The sequence below is a fragment of the Schistocerca nitens genome, chromosome 1 (assembly GCF_023898315.1).
Source record: "Schistocerca nitens isolate TAMUIC-IGC-003100 chromosome 1, iqSchNite1.1, whole genome shotgun sequence".
NCBI lineage: Eukaryota > Metazoa > Arthropoda > Insecta > Orthoptera > Acrididae > Schistocerca > Schistocerca nitens.
Window position 1 is genome coordinate 506204502 of NC_064614.1, and position 19456 is coordinate 506223957.

At 37.7% G+C, this 19456-nt stretch overlaps 1 protein-coding gene across 3 annotated transcripts in view; it reads left to right on the forward strand.

The window, feature by feature from the left end:
- LOC126252974 (mitochondrial coenzyme A transporter SLC25A42) overlaps window positions 1-19183 on the forward strand; it is a 185728-nt gene extending 166545 nt beyond the window's left edge. The window contains exons 8-10 of one of the 3 annotated variants that reach the window (XR_007545878.1): window positions 10641-10808; window positions 17994-18087; window positions 18658-19183. Coding sequence is in view for 1 of the 3 variants with exons in the window: in XM_049954002.1 (XP_049809959.1) it covers window positions 10641-10782 (142 nt within the window). In the remaining 2 variants the exon portion in view is untranslated. The remainder of the gene's footprint in view (window positions 1-10640; window positions 10809-17993; window positions 18088-18657) is intronic. The other 2 variants (XR_007545874.1, XM_049954002.1) reach the window with 2 other exon arrangements.
- Window positions 19184-19456: the final 273 nt, after the last annotated feature.

The following is a 19456-nucleotide window of genomic DNA, read 5'->3' on the forward strand; positions in this document are numbered from 1 at the left end:
TTTTTTTAATTTTACTTAATCAAATTTAATTCATTGCTGTCTTACTGTCAGAAGTTTTCATAGTATCTCACATCTTAAAACTACTTAAATTTAATTCATTGCTGTCTTACTGTCAGAAGTTTTCATAGTATCTCACATCTTAAAACTACTTAAAAATATATTTCAGGTAAAAAGATGCTGTTGATCTGTAATTTTAATCAGTTTTGTGGCTCTTTGTTTGTTTGTTTAACCTGACATTGATGAATTACTTCAATATTAAGTTTAATTTTGCCTGCAATATCTGTTTTAGCAATTGAAAATCTGTATAAGAGCAGTTGATTACTTTTAAAGTATTACATGAACAATATTTTAGTCCGCTATGAATACATGGCAGCAATCAAAATGGAAATTTTTAATTGGAAACAAGATTTGCATCCTCCAAAATGCAAGCTGATTTTGAATCACGTAGTATACTTTTGTTTGTCTCTTGAGCACGATTTGTGTATCATTTCAATTTCCATAAACATTCCTATTGTTACTTCGGTCTGAATTTCTAGTATTTCTTCATTGTGTATCAAACTAAGGAGAAATTCACTACTGTGCGCTAATAGTGAAAACATTTGATCAGAACAGAGAAAGTTAGGCAGCAACTGTGAGACCATGAAACCGCTTCAGCTTGTGACAATGTGGCTGTTTGTCGAGTGAAGTCGGTTCTTCCCCATTCCCAAGAATCTGGGAGAGAATTTTCTTCAGTATGATGAATTCTCTGGTATGGTCTCACATTGCTACCCATACAGAATCCAGTTAACACAACTGCTGAAAATACTGATCATGTGAGGAGGAGATATTTTGTTGAATGGTTTCTGAGGAAATGACTTTGTGAGGAACATCATCTTTAGTCACAAGGTGCACTTCCACTTAAATTGATTTGTGAATAAACAGCACTGCAGTCTCTGAGGTCAGAGAATCTTCTTGTGGTTCAAGAGAGGGCATGCATCCACAGTGAGTCACAGTTTGCTGTGGTTTTTCGATGGACAGCATCGTCAGCCCAATTCCCCCCCCCCCCCTCCCCCCCTTCCCCCCTTCCCTCTACGAAGCAGAAAAAGCTGTAACAGTTCATGGAAACAAGTATTATGTGATAAGAAATTTATGGCCTCATTTTAATGGAATTGATGTTCAATATTTACGGTTTCTGCAAGATGGTGCCAAAATGATTAAGTTACTCCATGGGCAGTTTCAGAATCGCGTCTTCTTGCATAATACTGACCAACAATGACCATCATGATCGTGTGACTTAGCCCTTTGTAATTTTTTTCTTTGCAGCATCTTAAATCATTGGTGTATATCATTAAACCCCAAAATATTCACGAGTTAAAAGATGGTAATTTTGATTTATTGTTGTCAAAATGCGAGTAGTCTTGTCAGGCAGTCATAGTGAAATGTACTGGCAGACCTCTGGCATGCCAGAACATGTAGGAGGTCATACATCATTAGATAACAAACACATACATACACACTCACACAAATGCAACTCACACACACATGACTGCAGTCTCATTGGTGTTGGTAGCCCTGCACAAGGCCTCACACACGGAGTCAGAGCCCTCATGAAAGATAAGTAATTTAAGTTGTAATTAATTGTAGTTGAACACTTTTAAATAATTAAATACATTCTCTAGTGTACTCTTCAAGCTCACAATTAAAAGTTTTTCTTTTATTTGCATAGTGCTCTAGTAATCACGTAAAGTTTGTTTGTTTACTTACTGCTGCTTAGGCCTAATTTTTGATCATGCATATTTAGCATTATACCACAAATTTAAGTGCATTTGGTAATAGTTTACTTGCATATTAGTTTCCAAAACATATTTAGTGTCCTTTTGCATCTGTATTTAATATATTATCGTTATCACTTAGTAAATCTCTTAACTAATTTCCAAACTACCATGGATACTAAGTGTGTGAGCTGCAGTAGGAAAGTTAGTTCATGGGTTTTGTGCTGCTGTTGTGATAGGTGGTTTCATTGTGGAAATTGTAGCGGTGTGGGAGTTGAGGAAGCAAACGAGACTCTTCCATTCTCTTGCAGGGTTTGCTCAAGAGATAGGATTATAGCTGAACAGGATGGAAAAATTAGAGCCCTTCAGGCTGATTTGGACAGAGCGAGGGAAGAACTGAAGAGGTTAAGGGGGGAGGAGGGTAAACAGCAGTGGGAAGTGGTAGCTGGGAACAGGGGCCACAGAAAGAGGACAGTGTCTAACAGTTTCCCAATTGGCACAACCAATAGATTTGCCTTGCTGCCACAGTTAAGTAAGGAAGAGGCTCCAGAAGAAGTAGATGTGGTTAAGATGCAACAGAATCTCACTAGGAAACCAACTGTTTCAAAAAAAGTAGAAAGTAAGAGGAAAGTTCTGTTGCTAGGTAGCAGCCATGGAAGAGGTGTGCTCCAGATTTTGCAGGAAAAATTAGGTGATAGGTACCAGGTCATAAACTTTTTCAAGCCAAGTGCATGTCTTAGCCAGGTGGTAGAGGGTATAGGTTCCTCGTGCAAGGGTTTCTCAAAGTAGGATCATGTGATGATAGTGGGTGGAGTGGGAAACAGTATTGATAGGGATCAGGGCTACAGTATTGAGTGTGACCTGGTGAAAATAGCCTCTGCAATGACCCATACCGATGTTGGGTTGGTGCCTGATTTCGTGTGGCATGATCAGCCCCAGTTGAACCGCTCTGTCAGGAGAGTAAATATGGAGTTGGATCAGTTGCGTAGGTCAGTCACTCTGTCAGACATTGGATTGGTTTCTTTCGAGGCTATTGATAGGGGGGGATTTCACAAGGCATGGCTTACACCTCAATAGGAAAGGGAAGGGTAAACTGGCAGGGTTGCTAGCGAAATCCATAAGGGGGGACACCAGTACTCATGGATGTACCTCTTTTTAGACTAATATCAGTGTCCAATGAGAAGTTCAGGCAGGCAAGTGCTAAAGCGGTCCAAAACTCAAAAGATTCTCACAACAGGAAATTAAATAATAATGTTCCCATATTTAACCAAAATATTGGTGGATTAAAGAAAAAAGTAGATTCTCACAAAAGTAAAGAAAGAAATATAATGTTACCATTTTTCACCAAAATATTCTGGGATTGAAGAATAAAGTAGATGAGCTCCTGGTTTGTTTAGATGACATTGAATCTGATAATGCAATAGATGTGCTATGCCTGTCTGAGCATCACATTGTGTCTGATATGGAAAAGGTAAATATCATAGTTATAAACTAGCTGCACATATGAGTAGAGAGAATAAGGTGAGAGGAGGAGTTGCCATATATGTCAAAAGTTGTCACTGTGTAAAAAGCTTGGATACAAAGAAGTTTTGTCTAGAGCAACATATAGAAGCATGTGCCTGTCAACTTAAACTGAAGGAGGGCTCTTTTATAATTGTAACAGTATATAGGTCAGCCTCAGGAAACTTTCATTTATTCGTGGAAAACTTGGATGCCTTGTTGTGCTATCTGTCAGATAGGGGAAAGCAAATTATTATTTGTGGGGACTTCAATGTTGATTCACTGAAAGAGAGTAATAGGAAGAATGACCTGGAAGTCTTGCTCAGTTCTTTCAATTTGACATATGTTATTAATTTTCCTACTCGGGTAGTAAAGGAAAGCAGCACATTGATAGATAACACCTTAATAGACCAAGATAAGTTTAAAAACTTAAATTCTTGTCCTGTTGAGAATGGCCTTTCTGATCATGGTGCTCAGCTAGTTACAGCATATGACATAGCTCCATTCAGTAATTCAAAACTATCTTCCAAAGTTGTGCGTTCAATTAATGACTCAACAATTAGAAATTTCAGAGAAAATCATCACCAATTAGACTGGGATGAGGTGTACAAGGAACCTGATGCTAATTTAAAATATAACTTATTTCATGATACACTTGTAAGAGAATTTGAAAAGTGTTTCCCCAAGAAAGAAAAATCTAATTATAAGAAACCATGCAAAAAAACTTGGCTTACTAAAGGAATAAAAATATCTTGTAACCACAAAAGGGAAGTGTGTCTAACAACAAGAAAGAGTAATGACCCAGAAACAACCAAATATTATAAAAATTACTGTGCTACATTAAGAAAGGTTACTAAAAAGTCCAGAAGCATGTGCATCATGTCTGAGATTAATACCTCTGATAGCAAAATCAAAACAATTTGGAACACTATTACAAAGGAGTACAGGATGACGGCATTACCATCAAAGCCAATGGAAACTTCACAAACAACAAGCCGGAAGTCGAAAAAATTTTGAGTAATCATTTTTTAAATGTTGTAGAGAAAATAGGATCTAAATGTTCATTAAAAGAAGCAAGGCAGTTATTGGAAGGGGCCTTACCCACACCATTTGATACAATTGAAATTCCACCCACCTCTCCTTCTACAATGAGGAAGATAATAAACTCTCTCAAGAATAAAAGCTCACATGGAATTGATGGCATTTCCAGCAGGATAATAAAAGCTTGTTCCCAAGAGATAAGTGGGATTCTTAGCCACATATGTAATAGCTCTCTGAAGCAGGGTATTTTCCCAGATAGACTGAAGTATGCCGTTATTAAACCACTGCATAAAAAAGGGGATATGTCTGATGTCCACAGCTACCGCCCAATCTCTCTTCAGACTGCCTTATCCAAAATTCTTGAAAAAGTAATGTATTGTAGAGTAGCTTCAAACCTTTGCAAAAATAAAGTTTTAACAAAATGTCAGTTTGGTTTCCAGAAAGGTTTTTCAACGGAAAAAGCAATATATACTTTCACTAATGAAATGTTAAATGCTCTGAGTAACTGGAAGTCACCCGTTGGGATTTTTTGTGATCTCGCAAAGGCTTTTGATTGTGTAAATCATGGAATATTTCTAGATAAGCTCAAGTTCTGTGGTGTGAATGGGACAGCGCTCAAATGGTTTAAATCATACCGTTACTGGAAGGGTGCAGAAATTTGAAATAAACAGTTCACATAATATGCAAAAAACGTGTGATTTCTCAAACTGGGGAACAATCAAGAATGGGGGTGCTGCAAGGTTCGGTCTTGGGTCTGCTCTTCTTAATATATATTAATGACTTGACATTCTATATTCACGAAGATGCAAAGCTGGTACTTTTTGCCGATGATACAAGTACAGCTATCACACCCAACAGACAAAAATTAACTGATGAAATTGTAAATGATGTTTTTCAGAAAGTCATTAAGTGGTTCTCTGCAAATGGGCTCTCATTAAACTTTGACAGAACACAGTATATACAGTTTCACACAGTAAATGGAATGACACTGTTAATAAATATAGACTTCAATCAGAAATCGGTAGCTAAGGTAGAATATTCAAAATTTCTAGGTGTATGCGTTGATGAGGGGTTGAACTGGAAAAAAAAAAAAACACACTGAAGATCTGCTGAAACGTTTGAGTTCAGCTACTTATGCTATTAGGGTCATTGCAAATTTTGGCAATTTACATCTCAGTAAATTAGCTTACCATGCCTATTTTCATTCTCTACTTTCGTATGGCATCATATTCTGCAATAACTCGTCATTGAGTAAAAGTGTTCATTGCACAAAAGTGTGTAATCAGAATAATTGCTGGAGCTCATCCAAAATCATCCTGCAGACACTTATGTAAAGAGCTAGAGATCTTCACTGTCGCCTCACAATATATATATATATATATATATATATATATATATATATATATATATATATAGGGAAACATTCCACGTAGGAAAAATATATCTAAAAACAAAGATGATGTGACTTACCAAATGAAAGTGCTGGCAGGTCGACAGACACACAAACAAACACAAGCATACACAAAATTCTAGCTTTCACAACCAACGGTTGCTTCGTCAGGAAAGAGGGAAGGAGAGGGAAAGATGAAAGGATGTGGGTTTTAAGGGAGAGGGTAAGGAGTCATTCCAATCGCGCACACACACACACATCCATCCGCACATACACAGACACAAGCAGACATTTGTAAAGGCAAAGACTCTTTGCCTTTACAAATGTCTGCTTGTATCTGTGTATGTGCGGATGGATATGTGTGTGTGTGCGCGCGCGAGTGTATACCTGTCCTTTTTTTTCCCCCAAGGTAAGTCTTTCCACTCCCGGGATTGGAATGACTCCTTACCCTCTCCCTTAAAACCCACATCCTTTCATCTTTCCCTCTCCTTCCCTCTTTCCTGACGAAGCAACCGTTGGTTGCGAAAGCTAGAATTTTGTGTATGTTTGTGTTTGATTGTGTGTCTGTCGACCTGCCAGCACTTTCATTTGGTAAGTCACATCATCTTGGGAAACATTCCACGTAGGAAAAATATATCTAAAAACAAAGATGATGTGACTTACCAAATGAAAGTGCTGGCAGGTCGACAGACACACAAACATACACACAAAATTCAAGCTTTCGCAACAAACTGTTGCCTCATCAGGAAAGAGGGAAGGAGAGGGAAAGACGAAAGGATGTGGGTTTTAAGGGAGAGGGTAAGGAGTCATTCCAATCCCGGGAGCGGAAAGACTTACCTTAGGGGGAAAAAGGGACGGGTATACACTCGCTCGCACGCGCGCGCGCACACACACATATCCATCCACACATATAAGCAGACATATTTAAAGACAAAGAGTTTGGGCACCCTTGTAACCACCCCCGGTGTAAAACCTGTCCCATGCACCCTCCCACCACCACCTACTCCAGTCCAGTAACCCGGAAGGTGTACACGATCAAAGGCAGAGCCACGTGTGAAAGCACCCACGTGATCTACCAACTGACCTGCCTACACTGTGACGTATTCTATGTGGGAATGACCAGCAACAAACTGTCCATTCGCATGAATGGACACAGGCAGACAGTGTTTGTTGGTAATGAGGATCACCCTGTGGCTAAACATGCCTTGGTGCACGGCCAGCACATCTTGGCACAGTGTTACACCGTCCGGGTTATCTGGATACTTCCCACCAACATCAACCTATCCGAACTCCGGAGATGGGAACTTGCTCTTCAATATATCCTCTCTTCCCGTTATCCACCAGGCCTCAGTCTCCGCTAATTTCAAGTTGCCGCCACTCATACCTCACCTGTCATTCAACAACATCTTTGCCTCTGCACTTCTGCCTCGACTGACATCTCTGCCCAAACTCTTTGTCTTTAAATATGTCTGCTTGTGAGATGTCTGCTTGTGCCTGTATATGTGTGGATGGATATGTGTGTGTGTGTGCGAGTGTATACCCGTCCTTTTTTCCCCCTAAGGTAAGTCTTTCCACTCCCGGGATGGGAATGACTCCTTACCCTCTCCCTTAAAACCCATATCCTTTCGTCTTTCCCTCTCCTTCCCTCTTTCCTGATGAGGCAACAGTTTGTTGCGAAAGCTTGAATTTTGTGTGTATGTTTGTGTTTGTTTGTGTGTCTGTCGACCTGCCAGCACTTTCATTTGGTAAGTCACATCATCTTTGTTTTTAGATATATTTTTCCCACGTGAAATGTTTCCCTCTATTATATATATATATATATATATAGTCTGTGTATGTGTGGATGGATATGTGTGTGTGTGCGAGTGTATACCCGTCCTTTTTTCCCCCTAAGGTAAGTCTTTCCGCTCCCGGGATTGGATATATATATATATATATATATATATATATATATATATATATATATATATATATATATAGAGGGAAACATTCCACGTGGGAAAAATATATCTAAAAACAAAGATGATGTGACTTACCGAACGAAAGCGCTGGCAGGTCGATAGACACACACACACACACACACACACACACACACACACACACACAAAATTCAAGCTTTCGCAACAAACTGTTGCCTCATCAGGAAAGAGGGAAGGAGTGTGTGTCTATCGACCTGCCAGCGTATATATATATATATATATATATATATATATATATATATATATATATAAAAAACAATCCAAACGAATTCAAAAGTAATGGAAGTGTAGATGGGTAGAACACTAGGAGAAAGGATGATTTTCACTACTCAAGGTTAAATCTAACTTTAGCTCAGAAGGGAGGAAATTATACTGCCACAAAAGTCTTTGGTCACTTAACTAATAGCATCAAAAGTCTAACTATTCATGATCTATGGAACAAGTACTAATCTAATGTAATCTAATCTCTCTAATATAATTTTCCATACCTGAAATGGAAAAGTCTGATGAACATGTTTATGTACTTCCTTAAAGTGTTTTGTAAAAGTAAAGTTCATAGTTCAATATACCAAGGACTGTATGCATCACAGCAGTAATATATGGTGTAATGAGAATGGCAAATAATAAGCTGGCTAATCAGAAAGCAGGATAGATTTTTTTAATGAGGATAATGTTTATTTTTTTTTTTTTTTTTTTTTTTTTAGTTGTTAGATAATTTGTGATCAGTGGCAGTGCAAAAGTTTATCAAAGAGGACCAGCATTAAAATGTTAGCTTTTTCCTTGCTTCACAAATTGTCCAGTCAGCACTGCATTGTACATTAGGTTCAATTAATTATGCTACAAAAGATGACAAAAATAAAATAAAATCATACTGGCAATGCAAATTTAACAGAACAGATTGCTTGAGAAATTTTTATGACAAGTTTACATAATTTTATTATATTTTTTGAATGATTTGGTGAAGCTTTCACCTAACATTTCAAATAAAGAAAAATCAGCTAAAACTGTCACAAAATCATTTAAAAAATTTCATCGCAGCTGTAGTGGTGAAGATTTTGATTCATCTTTATTTAAGGAAAATGCTGTGCAGTTGCTGACATGACATTCAGCAATAAGATAAATTTTTCATTTTGTTTTTGCTATGTATAGTTGGAGTTGTCATAAATATATACTCTTCAGCAAGTGTTTTATGTGATTCCCTATGTTGACTTGAAAGTTTGTTTCTCACTACAAACAAAATAATACAAAAAATAATTACCTCAATGTCTTTTGTGATTATGAAGTGGATTTGAACCACAGTATTAAAATGGACTTCTTTTTTAAATTTGTTGTGCAGCCCCTTAAACTGCAACATAAATTCAGTTATGAGTGTAAGATCACTGGGAATATTTTGTGATTAAAACCATCTAAATCATTTTAATATATTAAAACATGATTTTGGCTACTGCTGTCATCAAACTTAGAACTTGTAAAACAAGGTTCAGTGTCAGTATCAATTAAAAACTAACAGTGTCACTGAACATTGTTTTATGAATTATAAGTTCTGGTTTGATGACAGCAGTAGCCAAAATGATGTTATAAATAAAAATATATTGTTATTAATAAAAACTTATATTAAGCAACTTACAGTTTTATGAACAAAAACTAGGTAGCCTGCACTTAAATGCAGTTCTGCTGGATATGTTCAGACTAGCATGTATTTTGTCTTAAAGCCTTGGACCCTGATGTATAATGGAAAAATAGTGATCTGAAACTAAGAATTCCATTAGAACTGTTACCCTGCCATTATCTACATTTTCTGTTAGCTACATTGCCTTTTTAATTCTGTACCTACAGAACTGGCAACAGAACTTGTAAATTTGATGTGTCCTTGTCAAATTAATCCAAAATGCTTTATTTAAGGCTTAGTTACAATTTTTCTCTTTATAGTTTGTACCTTAGAAAAAAATACTAGTGCTTTCTTTCTTTCTTTCGTTCTTAAATTACATTGTGTGTCATAAATTTTCTTCTATGAGAAAATTCATGAATATGAGACCCATATTGGAAACCATCTTCAGTATTGTTTACTCATGTTGTCATGAAATTTCAAGCTTTGAAACAGAACAGTAAATACAGCAAATGAGTTCGCTAAGAGTTCTATCACTAGTCTGACACTTCCCAAGTGGCTATAACTGCATTATATATTGGCGGACAATTCATGGAATACCCAATAAAGTGGTTTCTGTAAATGGTAGACAGATATTTTATCAATGTCAGCGGTTTTAAAGTGCCCATGAAGATCTTGGGGCAGTGCTCCCTGTGTGCCAAGAACCACTGGGACCACTTCCCCTGGTTTACACCTAAGTTGATGCATTTCAGTTTCTGTTTCTCATATACAGCAAGTTTTCAGGGTTCCCCCCCCCCCCCCCCCCCCTCATCAATTATACCATAAACTGTGATAGCAATATCTGTGATCCACACTTTCTCTTTTTCCACAGTTGTGATGTCTGGAGTATTGTGTTCCAGAATTTAGGGCATTCCAGCATTTAATGTGTCGGAAGTTGGAAGTTCCACAGTAATTCAACATGTTTGTTTTTTCACAACTTCTGGTTTGTGGCCCCACTTGTTCCTTGTCACCACCAGATGGATATTATCGCATAATTTCCAGTGGATCATTCGTGCTACATCATTTTGCTGGTGCTTGTAATTAGTCTAAGTGGTCTTTTTTGCAACCACTCAAGATATGATCAGTTGTTTCATCAACTTATTTGCAGAGTCTGCACTCTGAGTCTTTTCCGGTTTCCCAGATCTGACTGTGTTGGATTAGTTCACACGGCTTGTTCATGCGCAGCAAAAACCGGTCCTTCAGTTTACTACTTTAGGATTCCATTGGTCAGCCCTGACCAGCTCTGTTCTTTATCTATTGTAGTATAGATCACAAATAATTCTGCAAACATTACCTTAATTTTTCAAGTGAATATTGTTTCCATTATTTTACAGGGAAGAGGGAATACGCCAGGGTTTTTTCAAGGGGTTAAGTATGAACTGGATCAAAGGACCTGTTGCCGTAGGAATAAGTTTCGCTACCTACGATTCAGCAAAGGATTTTCTGAAGCAATTATTGCTAATTAGACATAGATGAAACATTAAAACTTGGATGACAAGCAGGTAAGCATAAAAATTAAAGTTGTAATATATGAAAACTTTAGGCACTGTAATGCTACAATCAACACAAATGAAATAGAATTAAATGAGTCTTTTTGCTGGTTTAAATTATGTAAGGGGGGGGGGGGGGGGAGGCATGCAATTATAGGATTGACTGGTGAATCTTACTGTTCAAAACTGAGGAACAGTTTTTAAAAACTCATCTATTTCTTAGACAAAATACAGGAATTGGAAACTGTATGGATGAAAGTGGTGGTTAGGAGTATCCCAAGTTGGGCATTGCACAAAAATTTCAATGTTGCATTTTTATATGATTCTCTTAAAAGGGAAAACATTCTTTATCTTGGTGCCTGGCTACCCGACATATACTATGATGTACACACACTCAGAAATCATGGTGTGTGTGAAGGTCACAAAATTCAGTTTTTTAGATCCAATGTATGATCCTGTGACAAGGTAGAGACATATCTATGACAGAGATACGTCTATGGGAAAGATCATTCCAGATTTATTATTGTTACAAAATGAGCTACATTCCTAATAGAACTGAGATATATTTGTCATTTAAAAGGTCAGAAATAAGAGAAAAATTGAACATTATAAGTGCATTTATTCTTATATCACTTACATTGAAAATTTGCCCTTCTGTTTTTTATTGATGCAACCTTGTCAGTCTCCCACTGATTGAAATACGTGATCTCAATCATGAGATAACTTTCAGTGGAAAGCACTGCCAAAGTCAGCAATCTTCCCTGGCTTGCTGAGCTGTGTAAAAATGATTTTTATTCTTTTCAAAGTTGAAAAGCAGCTTTCTACTTTGGCCAGTATTGTGGGAATTGTGAGAATTAGTTTCAGCAGTTTAGAGCACTCAGTGAAGGTCTCGCATAGGCTGTTAGTTATCATAAACTCTGCTGAGCTTACAGCAATAAGCAATGGCCTAAATTCTTGTGTTAGATAAATAGAAGATCATTCATGATGTACTTTCAGCTTATCCAAAAATGCATACACTGAACAGACTTTCTTTAAAGTGTCATCAGGAAACTGACATGTTAGCACTGTGCAAGGGGAACTTTCCTGGAAAAAACAGTGATGAAGCTACAAGAGGACCTGAGAAACTGAAACAATCATTTACCCTCAGAAATCATCACGTCCAACTTCCTTTCCTTCATTGAGCTCTTTTTTTTACCCTGCACGGCCTTCATTGAGGACTCAGTAGATTAATTACCACTGGCTATGTCATTTTCTTCTTGGAACTTGATAAAATTTATTTCAAATGTTGAAATAGCCCAATGATCCTAGTACACATTAATGTCTCCATAATGTAGCTGACCAAACAGAACTTTGACTAATGCTAACACTTCCCAAAGAATTACAACCAGTAATTAATGCTGCAACTGGAAAGAACTTTTTTTATGACCAAGAGCCTGACAGATTGTACTTTCACTCATTACAGAGTCACATTCCAGTATGTGATTCATAGATTCAGTAATATCTTTTGTAGCCATGAATTGTAGTTATGGACTGAGACTGAAAATTCCACCTAGTAGGGAAGATCGAAGCAAACAGTTTTCCACTGCCTCGTCAAGGGTTGGTACTGCAGTTGGGTTTTTGAGAAGAATTCACATATTCCCTTCAAACTCGAAAGAATTGTCGTATTGCGATTGATTGGTGCCATCTTGATCATTATAAGATTAACTTGATGGATGTAGCAAAGTACATATTTCGCATTAGAATAAATTTCTGTCCACAGTAGCTTGTACACCACCAGAGGAACCAGCCATAACAGGTACCTCATCACAGGTCTGTGCAATAATTTTTTTGGGAGTCTTATTTACTTTTTGCTTGTCTAATTCTTCTAACAAACTCGCAGCCAACGTCTGTGTATCATGTCTGGTAGAAGATAGGAAACTCCAGAACAGTTCTATTGGTTTATTTCTTAATATGTAATGGTATACAACAACCATCTGAAACACATTTGATGTACCACTAGACGGGTCTGCTATAATGCCTAAAAATTCTGATTCCATTCTTTGTGGTGAAATTTCTTCTTGGTATTCCTCCAACATAATTTGCAAAAGTTCATTTTGAATTGTTTCGGATGCTCCTTTGAAAACAGATGCCTTATCCAAATGGTCTTTATACTGCATCCATTTTAGTGCTAAAATTAATCTGTTCTCTGAAAACTCCAGGGTTTGATGACAATTCAGTTTCATCATGATCCCATAAGGCCAATTCAAACAAACCACAGAGATGAATAAAATTTATTAAAACATTTGACATATATCTATTATGAGTAACTTCTTCATTATACACTGCAATTATTCTTCTATACACATTATCCAGTTGTTCTGATACAATGACAGTTCCAAAAAGTGCCAGCCCTAAATAATTTTTCAGGTGAACAGCTGAATATTCATGATTCTTCACCTCAGTATTCAGATGATTTTGGTCCATAACTCTCACTTTTGTTCACAAGAGTTCCCCATAAGGCAAGAGGCATGGGAAACAGAATGAGTTTTTAACTTCATAGCCACATAACGAAACACTATTTTTTATATAAATATTTGCTTTAAATGATCTCTTAGACTGTCAATTTTCTGTCCTATATTAATATTTTTCACAATATTTATCCTAGTCTCTTTACAGCAAGCTTGTCCTCTTCAGAAATGTGGGAAAAGTTTGTACCTTGTAAATTATTTACAATGTTAATTTTCACTCGCACTCCATAACCCAGAAACTATGTGAGAAGCTTGTAGTCATTGTCCAGAATGTACCTATGTGCTACAGCAATGCATGCAAAACTGTGCTATCAAGAAACAAAACACTGAATCAACTTGAGACATCACTACATATGTACACAAGGTTCTTAGAAATAATTTTCATATAAGTGATAAAAGTAATCATCATAGCTGCAGTAGCACCAACAGTTGCAGTATTCTAGCCACTTTTACACATGTTACAATGTTAGCATTAAATTGAAGTTCTATCTACAACTGACAGAAATATAAGTGATGTAACTAACCTTACATCCGCAGAAAGAACCACAGTCCACCATGTAAAAACTGATCCCAATCTTATAATCCTACCTGCAGACAAAGCCTCCAACACCATAGTTTTGAACCGCAAGGATTACGTGGCAGAAGGACTCCATCAGCTGTCAGATACTTCCACCTACAAACCATACCACAGTGATCCCAATCCAGCAGGATCTCCAGTCACTACTCAAATCCTTAGGCCCATCCCAGAACCTCTCCCCAGAGTCCATCTCTCTACTTACTCCTACCACTCCCCACACTCCCATCTTCTACATGCTTCCTAAAGTCCGTAAACCCAACCACCTAGGACGCCCCATTGTGGCCGGTTACTGTGCCTCCACTGAGAGAATCTCTGCTCCCGTAGACCATCACCTTCAACCTATTACCCGGAACCTATCCTCCTATATTAAAGATACCAACCATTTCCTTGACCGATTCTTCACAGTTCCTCTCCCTTTATCACACGGTGCCCTGCTCGTCACTATTGATGCCACCTCCCTGTACACTAACATTCCTAATGCCCATAGCCTTACTGCTATCGAACACTAACTTTCCAGACGCCCTATTGATTCCAAACCAACAACCTCCTTCCTAGTCTCCATGACCAACTATATCCTCACCCACAATTACTTCTCCTTTGAAGGCATTACCTACAAACAAATCTGCGGCACGGCTATGGGCACCTGCATGGCACCATCCTATGCTAACCTATTCATGGACCATCTAGAGGAATCCTTCCTAAAACCCAGAATCCTAAACCCCTCACCTGGTTCAGATTCATTGATGACATCTTTGCTATCTGGATTGAAGGTGAGGACACCTTATTCACATTCCTCCAGAACCTCGACAACATCTCCCCCATTTGCTTCACTTGGTCCTACTCAACCCAAGAAGCCACCTTCTTAGATGTTAACCTCCACCTCAGAGATGGCTACATCAGTACCACCGTCCGTATCAAACCTACTAACCACCAGCAATACCTCCACAATACCTCCACTTCAACAGCTGCCACCTGTTTCATACCAAGAAATCCCTTCCGTACAGCCTAGACACCCGTGGTCATCGCATCTGCAGTGACGAGCAGTCCCTCTTAAAATATACTGCAAGTCTCACTGAAGCCTTCACTGACCGTAATTATCCTCCCATCCTTGTACAAAAACAAATCTCCTGTGCCTTATCTTTCCAGTCTCCCACCACCTCCCAATGTCCCACTCCGGCCAGAGAGGAGCATTACCCTCATAACTCAGTACCATCCGGGACTGAAGCAACTGAATTACATTCTCCGCCAGTGTTTCGATTACCTCTCATCATGCCCTGAAATATGAAATGTCCTACCCACTATCCTTCCCACACCTCATACCGTGGTATTCCGCCGTCCACCGAATCCACACAATATACTCATCCATCCTTACACAACCCCTGCTCCCAATCCCTTACCTTGTGGCTCATACCCCTGTAATAGACCTAGATGCAAGACCTGTCCCATACATCCTCCTAACACAACCTACTCCAGTCCGGTCACTAAAATTACCTATCACATCAAAGGCAGGACTATCTGTGAAACTAATCATGTTATCTACAAGCTAAGCTGCAACCACTGTGCTGCTTTCTATGTAGGCATGACAACCAACAAGCTGTCTGTCAGCATGAATGGCCACTGACAAACTGTGGCCAAAAAACAAGTGGACCACCCTGTGGCTGAACACGCTGCCAAACATGATACCCCTCATCTCAGTGTCTGCTTCACAGCCTGTGCCATATGGATCCTTCCCACCAACACCAGCTTTACTGAATTGTGCAGGTGGGAACTTTCCATTCCGTAACCCTCCTGGCCTCAACCATTGTTAGTCACTGTCCTCACCCATCCAGCCCCCTCCCTGCTCCCATTCCAGTCTTTTAATTTCTTTTATTTTTATTTCTCTCCTTTCCGCTACTTACCCCCTCCTCCCTCCACATCTTCTCTCCTACTCTCCATCCAAACTGCAACACTACACTGTCTGCCACTCCCACCATACTATCCCTCCCCCCTCCTGCCCCGGCCTCCTCCTTACCCCCCACCCAGTTGCCACTCCCATCATGCACTGGTGCTGCTGCTCACAGTGTAGTTTCAGCTCTCTGAGACTGTGTGTGTGTGTGTGTGTGTGTGTGTGTGTGTGTGTGTGTGTGTGTGTGTGTGTGTGTGTGTGTGTATCTCTCTCTCTCTCTCTCTCTCTCTCCCCTACTACTACTACTACTACTACTACTGACAAAGGCGTTAATGGCCGAAAGCTATGATTGTGTGAATCTTTTTATTGTGCCTATCGCAGCTCAGCATCTCTGCTATATGGTGAGTGGCAACTTTCCTTCTCTTGTATTGTTACATTCCATCCTGGATTTTCCACTGTTTGACAGAAATATAAAATGCAACTGGGCTGATGAGAAAACATTTACTTCCAAATTTGTTAATGAAACAAAATTATTGTCATTTTTGTTGATACATTAGTATTGGTAATATTGTGGTGATAGAATGGCGTACTCTAGTGGCTTGGGATACCAGATTCATGTTACAGGAACAGAGAAAGCTGGGAGAAATGTCCTCTATTGAGTGGTGATATGTGACAAGGTATTGGGATCTGCTTCTAGTCGGGGTGTTTGAATGCCAACTGCTGCACCCTACTACATCGCTGGTGAGCACTTTACCTGGGCTTTGACTCATCCATGCTCGAAGTACAATGGGCTGCACTGTCCACCTGGGAGTTGTTGTAAGTGTAAATCCCCTTGAGTTTGTTCCAAGCTCAGCAGTGACACAAGGCAGTGGGAAACACATAGCTGATTATAACATATTTCACAGTATATATTAGGGTTCCTAAACGAAAAAAAGTAAGAACAGGGGACAGATGAAGTGTAAAATTACTGGGAATTGTGCAACATTGCAATGATATCACACACTGCCATAATTGATGTCACAAAAACTGATTTCCTGTCCTTATATTGGAGCTCTTGTCATAGTCTGAAAAGTTTTGTGTACAATAATGTGTGTTATATTTTGAAAGCATTGCCTTCTAGATGGCTTACTATATCCTATTACTGATGCTATATTCAAAATTCACTCGTGAGATTAAGAATTCTGAGAGAACTGGTGAAAAGGTGAAGACTTTCCTTTACTAGAATAATGCTGATGCCACTACACTGAAAGGACTTAAGTGCCTGTGATTTGGCAACGGATAAGTCAGTATAGCATTGACAGTTCCTGAAAGCTATTCTGGATGTAAGATGTTCTAAAATTTGTGTAAAGGCAAGGCAGTAGTGATTCACTGAACCAGTACCTTGGTTGAAACTGTTCTAATCATGGCTCAGTGTCAAGTTTACCGTTTGAAAGATTTGAAGGTGGAGTGATGAAGTAAAATTCTGTGTAAAGAAGGGTAAGGCCTTTTTTTTTTTTTTTTTTTTTTTTTTTAGAACAACTGAATAAATTAACAGAATTTTCAAAGCGGATGGATTTCTTTTCTTATTTGTCATTTCTGCTAAACAATGAGAATTGTGTCCTCCATGAATGAAGCTACGATACTGATAATACAAATTGAAGAAATATAGTAATAAATATATACAGAAGCCCTGGAAGTTAATATTTCACATTACAATTGAAATAATCTATTCTAGGGGACCATACATGAAAAATAATTTTTTAATATTTAATGACTTGTTATTTTTTCCTTAAACTTGCTCATAAAATGACCTTTATCCAGTGAACTAATAAGGAAAGTTGTGCCAGTATGCAAATAATTCATGAGTGAAGAACACTTACCAAGTAGCAGAGTTATTGAGTTGTCACAGGCACACACAAAAGAGAGAGAAAACTTTCTAACTTTCAGAAATAATCATTTGCTGAGCTTTTATTCGATAAGTTAGCAATTTCTCTCTTTTTATGTGTGTCTGTCAATGAATCAATGGTTCTGTTATTGAACGAGTGGTCTCCTTTACTCTTTAATTATGTACATATTTACAATGAAATACGTACATGTTTGAAAGTAATGTGTTTCCATTCACAATCCATTGCATGTGTCTCTGTTCCCGGTGCTCTAATTATTTTAGCTATCTGTTAAAATTTTAATACTTTCATTTACATAATTTATAAGACGCTGTAGTCTCAGAAGTTGTTTATTACCTGTTTTAGTGTGTATAAGTAAACTGATTGGCAGGCCATCCGTAAACACCTTGTGGGGGAAAATGTGACCTACATGCAGTACATTGCTGATCCCTGTGTTAAGGTATTTGTTATTCTTATTCTACTAATGCAGGTGACCAGAAAGACAATGTATAATGCATGTGAAAGGGATTAGTTGTAATTTTTAGTGTCATATATATATGAACTGCATTTTTTATACAGAATTGGATTATAAATGTAAATTCTGATGATTCATCTGAGAGGCAATACATAATCTATTCCAAAATTTAGTATTCAACATTTTATGTAATTAAAGATCATCAGTACAAAGTATAAATTTTGATAAACTTTATGGGAATGTGAATTAAGTGTGAGGAGTTGAGATACATGATTGTGTAAATTGTCAGAGGAAAGTGGCCCCTGTTACTATTGATTTCCTATGGTGAAGAGATTTTAAATGATTCACAGCATGAAAATTTGCTTATGTTAATTAAATAAAGTAGACTGCAACATAATTGTCAGTACCACAATAAAGGAAGTAATATAAATATAGGTGTAAACTTTTTGTTTTTTATATCTGAAGAAGTCCTGTATTTGAGTGCAACCACTGCAAAAAATATATAAAAATAATTAACTTACTGTTGATTTGACATGTCTTATCCTCTTCTTTCAGATGCTGTGTTGAGGCCTGAATATTTTTACAGCTGTAAACACATAGATAGCAAATATTGCTCTATGCTGGTTCATAACAGACTAAAACTGTGCATGAAAATGTTTGATATGCTTCTGACAATTTTTTCTTGCTGCATGCAAAGGTCACAAAACACAGGCACACTAGTCTTGAGAGTTGTGCCGTTATAAGATAAATTATGAAGGGAGAAAATACTGGGAGTTTCAGAAATGTTAATAACCATGGAACTAACATGCTCTGAAATCGTGCTTACAGTATCATTCATGGGAATATAATTAAACTAAAACGTAAAAGTAATTGAAAGTGACAGTTTCCATTGTCTCAAAGTATTTCTATCAACTTGCTGTGAAGGTGAAGGAAATTGTATGTGTCAGTGCCTGAAACAAACCAAATGTATATTATTGTTATAGTATTTTGTATATTAATTTTGTTGATTTTTATAAAAGTCTACTGTTAAAATGTCAATTAAACTGAATGTCTAATGCAGAAAAAAGATCCCACAAAGTTGTGTATATAACTTGTCAGTAGCGTTGTGTATTCTGGATGCCATCAAATTCTCATATAAAAAGGAAAATTTTGCTTGAAAGCTGTTAAAACAAAGATGAACATAGCCACTTTAACTGAAAGTCTTAAGATCTGTTGTTGGCCATAATTTTTTACTGATTATTTCTTATTAAAAAATGCGTAACACAGAGAAATAGGAAAAGTCTGACTGAAAAATTGAGCACGGAAGGGATGAAAATTCTATATTCCTGGTCACTTACACAGTTAAATTTGTAAC